General features: G+C 41.4%; 1 protein-coding gene across 5 annotated transcripts in view; it reads right to left on the bottom strand.

The window, feature by feature from the left end:
* Positions 1-1,434: 1,434 nt before the first annotated feature.
* The window catches only part of chchd3a (coiled-coil-helix-coiled-coil-helix domain containing 3a), a 68,781-nt gene continuing 58,595 nt past the window's right edge, over positions 1,435-11,620 (bottom strand). For 3 of the 5 annotated variants that reach the window (XM_035996042.1, XM_035996043.1, XM_035996046.1), the window contains 3 exons: positions 5,415-5,550; positions 5,135-5,172; positions 1,435-2,113 (listed from right to left, as the gene is read on the bottom strand). In XM_035996042.1, coding sequence (XP_035851935.1) covers positions 2,104-2,113; positions 5,135-5,172; positions 5,415-5,550 — 184 coding nt within the window. In that variant the 3' untranslated portion in view covers positions 1,435-2,103. The remainder of the gene's footprint in view (positions 2,114-5,134; positions 5,173-5,414; positions 5,551-11,620) is intronic. The other 2 variants (XM_035996044.1, XM_035996045.1) reach the window with 1 other exon arrangement.

Below are 11,620 nucleotides of genomic sequence, written 5' to 3'. Positions count from 1 at the left end.
GTGTGTACATAAATTCCAACCAATAAAGCACTACATTGAGTTCCATTATGCCCTTCCCTAATACATCTTTTGTCAGGAAATGCATCGAATTAAAGAAGCAAAATCCTCTCTTTTTTGTGAATTTAAAAGAGTCAAGAGCACTAGCAACTCTTCGTATACAAGCTATTGTTAAGATGGATTATTTTCATAGAAGCTCTGCAACCGTAATAAAGGTTGTTGAGGTTGTAGGGGAGGCCATTAAAAGGAAAAGGTGATCCCCATGTTTGAACCTCATGATGCTCTAATCACCTTTTAATTTTATCAGCGTGGATATAATCTCATTACAGACAGAATACACAGTTAAATCACTTATTTTGGCTCAGAGGTACTGGGTCAGATAGAGTAGTCCTGCAGCTTGTGTCACAGGATGCAAAAAGAAGGGGCTTGGTCTGCTCTGTGGAGAAACACCTGCCATGAACACCAATAGCTATTATCCCCAACCTTTAGAAAACCCCTCCAACGCACGCACACAGACGCCATATAATAGAAGTCAACCCCTCACCCCTACCAGACCCCAAAAGTCAAAAAGCAAAAGGACAGCTGACTGACAGAGGGGGATTAGTCACAATGAATCACACGCATGCACGCACACACACAGCCTGCCTCTCTCTTTCTCGCTCTGTCTATCACATACACTTCTTCTGATGCAGAATCAAGATAACATCTTCTCTGCGATCACCTGGCTCCACATCAAATCCAGACCCAAGTGTCCCTCCCACACACTGTTACTGCATAAAAAGTGTGTGGATGGCTGCATTACTACCCCACCCACAAGTACACACTGTCAAACCACACACACACACACACACACACACACACACACAGTATTAGTCTATCCAGTTAAACCCAACCCAGAGAGTCTGGCTGAGTGCAGACAGCGTAGAGAAGCTGTCTCCTCTAAACCAACATTAGCCTGGGAGACTGAGCAGAGAAGAACCACACTCAAGGAAGACGAGAGAGAAAGACTAAAAGAACTACACAAGTAAAAGGAAAGGGGGACAATGAGGGGATAAGGAAGACGTAGAGATCCCTGCTCTTTCACTAAATAGCTAGAGCGCACCGAGGATTCATACAACAGAAAGACAGATAGAGAAAAAGATAGATTATGAACTAGAACATCTGGGGCGAATATTTCTTCCACGCTTCAGTCCTCCTCTCTTGGGATCATTCACTCCGTTTTGCAAAATGTCGTTGTGACACAACACGAGGGCCGCGTATCCATCAAAGATGTACGTTTGCTGTAATTAGCACACACACACACAAACACACACACACACACACACACACACACACACACACACACACACACACACACACACACACACACACACACACACGAGAGGAGAGACGGAGCCCACTTAATAATTATGGAGAAAAGTTCAACAACTGTTCCTGTATTGTTTCATCTTTTATTTCCTCTGATCAGACATTGTCACAAGTGTTGTTCTGGATGAATACTCAACACGCAGATAACATAATTAACATAACACAAACTCACACGAACAAATGCAAAGAAAAAACAGATGCGTACATGTGCATTTGTGTACAGGATAGTGCATTAGGAGCAGGAAAACAATGAATGAACAAAATAGGACTGACTTTAATTAGTAAAAATATATTTTTATTTTCCTAAAATGTTGAAGTGAGAGGGGATGGGTCCAAGTGGCTTGTGACAGAGGGGGCTTGCTTTCTTGTGGTTGTTCCGGTTCGTTTTTACTGTCCTTACCGCAGGCCAAGCTCAGGCCTGCCAGGTCCTGTCAGTCTGCTGTTTCTCCAAAATGGCAGACAGTGTCACTGCATCCCTACATACATAGAGCTAGACGAAAGGTAAGAGAGGTGGGGAAGGAGACAAGAATCAGGGGATCTTTCAGGGTGCTGTGTTCGGTGCCTCTAGTGTGGTCCGGTTTTCCACAAGGTTTTGAGGGTGTGTGTCTTGGTGCTGACTCATTCCTCACTTCCAATCTGGTGTGGTCAGTTTGTCAGTCGGTCGATAATCAGTATTCCCAGACAATGAGCTCTTCATTGCTCTCTCTTTCTTTCTCTCTCTTCCTTAACCCCCGGTTCTCAACTTGTTCTGCAGACAAAAACAGAGAGAAGGTGCATTAGAGAGATGGAGAAGAAAGAAGAAGAAAAATATTATGTCCCAAAGGAGAGACAAGACAGAGAGAGAACGGCCTAAGAGTATAATAAAAGGGTGGAGGATGGAGTAAGTATAAGAGGATGAAGTGAGTTGGAGAAGTAGTGAAAAGAGAGAAAGATCCGAGGGCAGTGGATTCCATGTTAGCGATAAGTGCAACCACAAATCCCCAGCACTCCCTGTCAATAACCATTTGAACTGGCCTGTTGCAGCTGATGAAACTGGATAAAAACTGGGTGAAGAGTTTAAGAAAGGAAATGAAACAAGGGACACGAGGAAGAGAATGACATAGAAAGTAAGAAACAAAAATGTCTTCTTCCTCACTAACCAACTTAATAATGGTGTTGTGGATGACTTAGGTCCATATCAGTAAAAAAAAAACTTTATTTTGTGCACCATTGATCTGCCCATGAAATGATTATTGACACAAATGGTCTGCCAAACACTGGTCAGACTTTAAAGAGATCACTGAAAGGATAATTCCAGTTCATTAGAACTTGGGCTTTATTTTGATCATTTCTATTGGTTATGATAAAGTTGTATCTACAGTACCAAAGTGGTCTTCTGCACTGGATCTGGGAACATGAGATACAATGGCAATGTAAAATCACTATATATATTATACATATAGGCCTATATATGAGGTATGATTTCTTTTCTGAGCTTAGTGATCTCATAGAAATCCCACCTCTGAACTACGCTTATGTGTACCTGCACAGATACAAATGTGAGACTTTGGGTAATAATTTATTGGTCACATTTGTTTTCACTACCAGGCATGTGTGGCTAACCTGGGGGTTTCTTTAAAACCTCTATTGGTGTCTAACAGCTTGTGTTTCTTACTGCAATATCGACATATTCTCAGATCTCAGTAATTAACTTTTATGTAATCACCGATTGGAGAGATGGCTCCAGAAGATTTACTGATGTCTAAAAAAATATTGAAAGGACAAATTAAATCATTAAAATATTAAATTGAATTGAAATGTCAATACTAAAGTTGGTGTTGGTAGCAGTTTTACGAGTCAGCTCTTTTTTTTCATTTTGATCCGTGCAAACATAACTGGCACCGCAAACAGGGATCTGGCTTGGCCCTTTGAGAGTAAAAGGGAGATGGAAGGGTCCGTCTAAAAAATGAAGTGGAGAAGGAAAACATAGTGGGCAAGATGCAGTCATGTGGCGAGAATATGGAATGAGGAGGTGAGCGGTAGATGGAGAGATCAGCTTCCGTGATAAAGTCTTATTCATAGAAAGAGAGAGAGAAAGAGACTTTATCTGTCCTTTCAACTGCCTCTTCCTCCCTGTTTGCAATCTGGACCTGTTAAGTGCTGAATGCATTAGAAATTCGACTAGGGATGAAGGGATAGTGGATGGAGTGAAGGAGAGATGGTGGCAGGGCAAAGAGGGCACAAAAGAGAACGAAAGTGAGTCTAAATGTTATCAATGACTGTGGCGATAAGAACCCTAATTATCAGTGACAAAGGCCGGGCTGCTGACAACGCCTTCCTCTCCGCTGACTCCAGTTGAGGGGTCATTATTGTAAAACTGAGATTTGGGGGATTTTGTATCCACAGCGAGATGACATCTTGGACATCCCCATCCATACCCCATCTAGTGGAATTTAAGATTTGAAAGGGAAGGAACGAGATTTTGACGTTTGAAAACTGGATAACCTATGCTTTTAAGTGTCTTTGACAGAAAGGGCGATGAGATGAGAGACGGCACGTTCTGACCTCCAGAGGTCAAAGTCATGTCTTCTGACATTCGTTCTCAGTGCAGCTTCCTGCTCGGCTCTGATAAAGCTGTGTAAACATCCTAATCACAAAACTGCATCAGCTCATATCAATCCTACCTCATTCCCCCTATTTTGTCGGCTGTGTAATTCTGCATATTATTCCTTTAAAGCCTTATCACAGAACTGTTTTTTTTTTTTTTCACCTAATGACTTTTAGAGTAAGTAAGTCCCTAAGACGAACAGGAGTGTGCTGTGATTGCCGCAGGGTGATAAACACAAGCGGATTAACATATCGTCTCAGGCTCGCTTCCAAACAATTTACAAGATCATAACAGCATCCGGACTAAGTATGTACCCTTGCTGAATCTAGACGAGGCTACAGGTAGCTGTCTTAAACACACACACACACACACACACACACACACACACACACATCCAAGCGATGAATAAAACATTGTGCAATTTAAATGATGTATGGCTTAAAAATCTGCCTGCTTCTGACTTTTAGATCTAATACTAATACCCACGAGAGTGAGCGAGAGACCCAAAACTCAGCTTTCCTCATTTCCGGCAAAACAATGCAATTGTGAAAAAAAATCTAATAGAAAAGCTCTATGAATGTAAATTGAGCCTTTTTGGGGCCAAGTGATGTTACATATTGCAAAGTGCGAGAGGGGGAATCAAGTTAATATCAACCTGAGTGACATTACTATTACCATACAGTGTGTGACCGTGGGAGACGGAGGGCGGAAAAACATTTGCACTTGGCAATGAAAGGAGAGAGCCCGGGGAGGACAATGGTATCCAACTAGCAGCAGCTACTCCCTTAGTCTTATTACATTAAAACACACACAGAGACAGTCAGGGGAACGCCTGTGTCAGCAGGTATTATGGAAATAGGCCGTAAGGTTTAAACTGGCTATTTAGTGCGGGCTTTATTCAGGCGCCAGTAGCCCAGTGGAAATTATATTCCCCTGTCTAAAAGCAAGAAGCGAGCACATGTAAATGGATGATAGTGTATGTATGTGTGTGTGTGTGTGTGTGTGTGTGTGTGTATATTACATTCATTTAGACATTTAAAAAGGGAAAGGCTGCTCAACTTTAGCTACCGTACATACATCTATGAGCCCAATGACGTATGCTGTAGCTATCACACACACGGGGCTACTTTGTAATACACGCATCAATTAAGCTGGAAGCTAAACCACCAACATACCACTTACATATCTGTCCATGAGGGTGCATGCACATACTTGTCATTCTTTTCAGAGGGGAAAAACAACGTTATTTTGGAGGATTTATAAGTATAAAGTTTTATTTTCCTCACGTGCAAAGACTACAGTTGAACACAATGAAATGCTCATCCCTTTCACTTAACAAGCATGCAAACCACATAAACATAACATGCATATGCAAAAGTTGCTAGTGTAGTGTTTTAAATTATGTTTACATAAGATATGACAATTGATAAAAGACAAATAGCTTAGTTCCGTAAATAGGCACCTGTTTGGCATTGTTGACACACTGGAGGTAAAGGGCTGCTATGTTGGAACAGTGAAGGGTTTTTCCAATGTTCTCCCTGTAGCATGCGAGGATCTGGCCCTGCAGGTCTGCACACACAGGATACGCCTCATACCGCCTGTGGGGGTGAGAAAGGGGAGAGAAATAGTGTGAAAACTGGAAACAAAATATATGGTGTTAGAATTGAGGGCAGGGTGGGTCAAGAGAACAAGTGTGTGGGGTAAAAAAAAGGACAGTGATAAATGTGCGAGTGAGAATCAAAGATGGACAGAAAATGAAGAAAACATGGAAAATGTGTCAGGATGGGCAATACAGAGGGATTGACAAAATGAGTATGAGCTATAGAAATTAAGAACAAGAGAAGAGTAATACAGACATAGTATTGGTTTGGAAAAAGAGCATGTCAATGGTCATTTGTCTCAAGAGAGCCAATGCATTGTTAGAGCCCACTGAGGTACACTGCAGTCTACTGTGTGTACACCCCTTGTCTTGTCTACCGCTACTGTCATTACAGTCCAAAACACCTGAAGCAAGAATCAACATTACTGTATCTGCTGGAAAGAAGGTCAATCCAGCCTCCACTGCTGGGGTGAACATGTTGATGTGGGTATTACAGCATATTGTCATAAAGGTCAGAGGGCTTTCTAAAAACGGACAATAAGGAGGTGTCCAATAAAGCTTCCAACAATGGCTTCATCCCCTGAAAAGGGAGATTCGTCAGTGCTATGTGACTGCATGGAAGAGAAGCTAACTCGGCAAATCAATGTGAAATGCAGAGTAAACAAGAAAAAGGCACTGGTTTAATCTAGACAACCAATAAGGCTTAGTTGTTACAATGAGATGATAATAATGATAATGAGGTTTAAATTACCAGCAAGCTAAGTGTACCTTCCTTTAAATTGGTCCCTGTTCTTATGTCTTACCGTTAAAAACTATTTAAAACAGCCCCACAGAAAAGAGAATTGATCACTCTGCTGGGTAGTAGTGAATCCATTCATTGATTCAGAATGGCTCCCTGAAAGTCAACCATTTTACAAACTGGAGAGCTGTCACCTTAGAGTGGTCTAAATTGCAAATTCAATCTTTTAGCATCCACGAGGAGGTTGTTATTGTAGACTGTGAATGCTTATATGTCTGGTTATAGACTACACCGCACTAGCTTAGCACGCCCAAGTCTGTCCTTGAGGTCTTCTACAGCTTTAATGCTGCTATCTTAACTGGTATGATACAGATGCTAGCACTTCTAATGATACAGTAGATGCTACGCTAAACTTCAGTTCATTTAAATAGGACTCTTATGTTAGATGTATGCAAGGGTTGGATCCTTTAGCCAATCTAAGTAGTGGGATGTACCGCCGGCGCTGATGCCTTGCACAATGTTAACTGCTTTTGTCTGTCTCTTCACACACCCCATAAAAAACCATAATGACGACACATGTGCATGGTAGGGCTATTATGCTAATAGCGGTGTCATCGTTTTGTTCACACCAGTGCTCAGGACACTCCATCTGCCCCACTAAACGGCTTGCATGGGTGTGAAAGAGATTTTGCCTGTCAGCAACTCCAGAGATCTAATAGGAATATTGGGGTAGTGAAGCCAAGCCCCTGCAGTCAGAATCAGATGTTTGATTTTTCCCCCTGGAGTAAGAAAATATCCCCCCCATTGCGTACAAAGCTGGGGATTGGTCACATGGGTCATTACCCAGGGTGCAATGCAGCAGGAAGCTGGTGCAGTCTGTGTACATATGATCATCACCACATGGTCATATTTGTTAGGGAGGCCGGAAAAATCTATAGTCCTTGTAAGTGCAGGTCAGTGACAATTTGTGACAAGATGAGAGGTGCTCTTTGCACCTTGGACAACTTCAACAGAGGTGTGATTAATCAATACACTTCATCATTCCCCATCCACCACAGTGCTCAGAGGCCAAACAGGACAAGACATATTATATCTAAAGCTAGAAAGGAATACTTCAAAGAGTAAATATAGTCAGTTTTGACGCTTGTTTGCTGTCTTGCCAAGAGTTAGATGAGAAGATTGATAACACTCTCATGTCTGTACTGTAAATATGCTACTGTACATCCAGGGGACAGTTAGCTTAGCTCAGCTTAGCCAGAGACCGGAAGCAGGACCATTTCTTGGCCGACACAGTGGCCATATATAGCCATATATAATCTAACCGGTTGGTGGTGGTAACTTCTATATTTATGGAGTGGTATCAATCTTCTCATCTAAGTCTCGGCAAGGAAGTGAATAAGCATATTTCCCAAAATCTGGAACACTCCTTTACATTTTGGTTGATTCCGTGGGAGGTCTTATCACTTTGAGTGCAGACTGGAACATTATGCTGTCAGGCGTGGGGAAAGTTCTGCATTTTGTGGATCCATTGGGGAGAAATTCAGTCATTTGCTAGGAGGCATGACAAGGCTATTGCTCTGCGTCAGGGTATTGAACGATGACAGCAGTGCTAGCAGAAATCGCTGCCATCCTATTCCTATGGATCCTGGCGCTCATTTATTACACCGCCTATGGGCATCTACAGGGACAAGAGGAGCCACATACACCCACTAATTACTTTCTTAAGCGTTCGCGTTAATGCCAGGTGCATCCTGCTGATACACACCACAGTGTTTATCACCAGTAATGGCCTTTGAGAGAGAGAGAAAGGAAGACAGAGGAAGGGAGGAAGAGAAAGAGGATGAGGATGGTGGTGGATAGAAATGAAGCGCGTTTCTTGATGAGGAACTAGACAGTGGTACTTCTATTTTGCTTGCTCTCTGGTTCTGTGGGGAAGAGGCAGAGACAGTGGTTGAGTTTATCATGGAGACAATAACACTGTCACACATACTCTGTGGTGGCACGCTGCATCCTCTATCATCTATCATTAAATATAACATTAAGTTCCTGCAGCCAACCACAACCACAGAGCTGGTAGGAAAAGACCCTCCCTCCCTCCCGACCTCCTCCTCAGTTTTACATTAGGTGTAAATGTAATTACCATAGTATGACTGCTGTAGTGCTATGCAGCAGGGGGAGCAGCAGATGCAAAAACGGTAGACATGCCATATCATGAATACACTATAAACCATAACCACTAGATTATGAACCTTTTTTTTAACCTTTCATTTATGAAATGTGCCCACTTTTAGCTCAATAATATAAAGTCATGATATGCAGTATATCAGAGCAAATAATATACTCATGTAACACACATATGGTCATTTCAAAATGTACTATCTGAAAAGAAAAGCCTTTTTCTTGTTTTTTAAGTTGGTTATTGGCCTCAGTTAATAACCAAATTCTTCAAGCCTAGTTATGGAAATACACTCTAGTCATAGCCACTGTACTCAGTTTTAGGCAAGCTTAGGATTTAGATCCTTATATTTAATTGCAATCTGCACCACCAATACCTCCATACACAGCTATATCAAATAGCACAAAAAAGACAAACATCAGGTTTATGTTGAATTCAGAGCAAGATAGATCTAAGATCTAAGTATAAGAAGTAAAACACTGCAAAGTGAAAACACATTAGATCCTTCATAGGGTCATCATAGGGTGTAATTATAAATAGTCAAAAACAACAATGAATCATCCAGTTCCCATGTAACCTGAGCATACGAAGGCATTAATAAACACAGAGACTGTATCATATTCCCAAAGCAAAACCGTTTTTAGTTATTTAGTTATGTTTAAATTATTTACAGGAAATGAAAAAGAAGGCCAGAGGCATTTTGATATTTCTTTTTCAGCCCTAGCTTGGTCAGAATGTAGAATTTAGATTTGGTTAACAAGTTGTGATGTATTTGCGTCTGTTATTGGTAGAAGAGGAGACAGTGCTCTTTGTATTGGCCAATGGTTCACAAACTCTTTTGATTTTGACCCCTTTTTATGAAGCGATGTCTACTTACTAAAGAGTGCATGTCCATGAATAGTGATTTCCCTTCTCAGACTGTTTAATTTGAATCTTTTTAGAGGCTTGAGGATGTACAACTATACAGAATTGAACAGAGAAAAGTCTGAATAACGGAATTCTATTGCGGCAGAATTTTGTTTCATTTTTTTCATATTTTTCGAGCTCTCTCCTCACTTCCTTTGTAAAGTTCTCCTTTCGGAGAGAACAGACAACGAGGTTGAGAGAATAATCTTGTAACCAAATATAGCGATATAAGCCCTCTTGGTAACACTGCTGCTCTCATATAGATTATTCTACAGGTTATAAAAGCAGCCATTGCCAATAAATGCCCCCCACCCCTTATCTTTTTCTCTTCCTTATTTCCCCATCTCTAGCTTCCCTTTATTCCTCTCTCCTTTATTCCCTCCCTCAACCCCCAGAGCGTCACAGGATATTTAATAAAACTGCATGTGCTGGGAAACAAATAGAGACATCTAGCCAGATACAGTTGGTTATTATTTGCACTGTGTGTGTGTGTGTGTGTGTGTGTGTGTGTGTGTGTGTGTGTGTGTGTGTGTGTGTGTGTGTGTGTGTGTGTGTACTGCATCCCTGTACCCCAGAGACAGTAAATCTAAACAGTCATATAGGGGTCGCCTCGTGCCATCAGGAGCAGTAAAGGTCTCTATAACAACACCTTATCCACCCACCCCCACCACACAGTCTCTATTGCTTTGATCCACTGATAGGAATGGAATGGCAGAGTAAGGTTGGTTTAGATATTTACATTACAGTTTTCTCTGCTCTGCGTCAGAAGTAACAAAGCGAAGGGAGAGAGAGAGAGAAAGAGAGAAAGAGAGAAAGAGAGAGAGAGAAAGAGAGAGAGAGAGAGAGAGAGAGAGAGAGAGAGAGAGAGAGAGAGAGAGAGAGAGAGAGAGAAAGAGAGAATAGGAAACGGCCAGAGAGGAGGGGGGCATTTATGACAGAGAGAGAGGGAGGCACTCCATTGAGAAACAGAGAGACAGAAGGCAGAAAGGAAAGACAAGAAGACGGGAAAAGAGAGATGGAGAAGAAGCAGAGAAAGGCCCTCCACAAAACACTCCTGGAGCTCTCTGCTCACTTCCTTTGTAAAGTTCTCCTTTCGGAGAGAACAGACAACGAGGTTGAGAGGAGGAGCAGAAATGATATCAGAGGGTGAATGTGTCCCATTTAACATGTACATAATAAGGCAGAACAGATTACCTGCTCACTCTCTCTCACTGTCTGTCTCCCTCCTCAAGGTGTCCCTATATCATTTAATACAATCCTTTCTTTTATGCCCCCCCGCTGCACAAGTCAGCACATTTCCATGGAGGGGACGTATTCTGAGGTTTATGGCTACGGCTACATTCTTCAAAGGACATATTGACTGCAAGCTGGGGGACGTATTGAGATCGATGTTGGGATTTTCATTCAATATGCATGTGTTATGCCAATAGACTGAGCGAGGAACAGTGTCAGTACATTTTTCAAACCAACATATATTGACCATGACCACCATCTGCTGTAACAATGTAGAGCAATGACATTCATAGATCTCTGTTAAGGGTACAACATGCTTCAATAGTTGAACAAAGTATGAGACACATCTGGAAACATGTACGTTCATCTGTCATAATTTGAGATACATTATAATTTCGAAGAAAGACAAAGACACACAGATACACACAGAAGTGCCCAAAGGGACATGCAGGCGTACAGACAAACAAATACTGTCCATTCAATGTCCATTGTAAAAATGTTCACTCCAACTGCAGTAGCACGGCTTTCTTCCTATAACAAGCTAACATAGCAAGCAGTGGATTATATGTAATGGCTACATCCAGCTAAATAAATGACACAAGATAAATAAAAGTAAGTGGTTTCCATCATTGATGAATAGGATGCGTGTTTGTCTAAGGCTGGAGGTTATTTGAAAACTTTCGATACAAGTGCTGAAACAATACTATAAGGTTTGGCACCAATACCCAAACCATACTATTTTATTGATACCTTAACTTTACAGTTTTCTTCGAAACCTATTTTATTTAAGAAAAGAAAAGTTGCTCCTGATGATGATACATATTTTCCTACATAAAACACAGTCTCTCAAACTTGATCAAAGAATAGATCACACACATTTTGTTTGGTACTAAAAAAAATACTAAGGTCTAATACCCTTCTCTACCGTCTCTACCCTATAGAGCTTTTATCAGAGACGAAGGAATCAAAATGTATTTATCTTTAACAATAAGCAAGCAACCCTATTCAAGAAGA

Source organism: Sander lucioperca, chromosome 20 (genome assembly GCF_008315115.2).
Source record: "Sander lucioperca isolate FBNREF2018 chromosome 20, SLUC_FBN_1.2, whole genome shotgun sequence".
NCBI lineage: Eukaryota > Metazoa > Chordata > Actinopteri > Perciformes > Percidae > Sander > Sander lucioperca.
The sequence above is the reverse complement of the archived record's forward strand: the minus strand, read 5'-3'. Positions and strand labels throughout refer to the sequence as shown.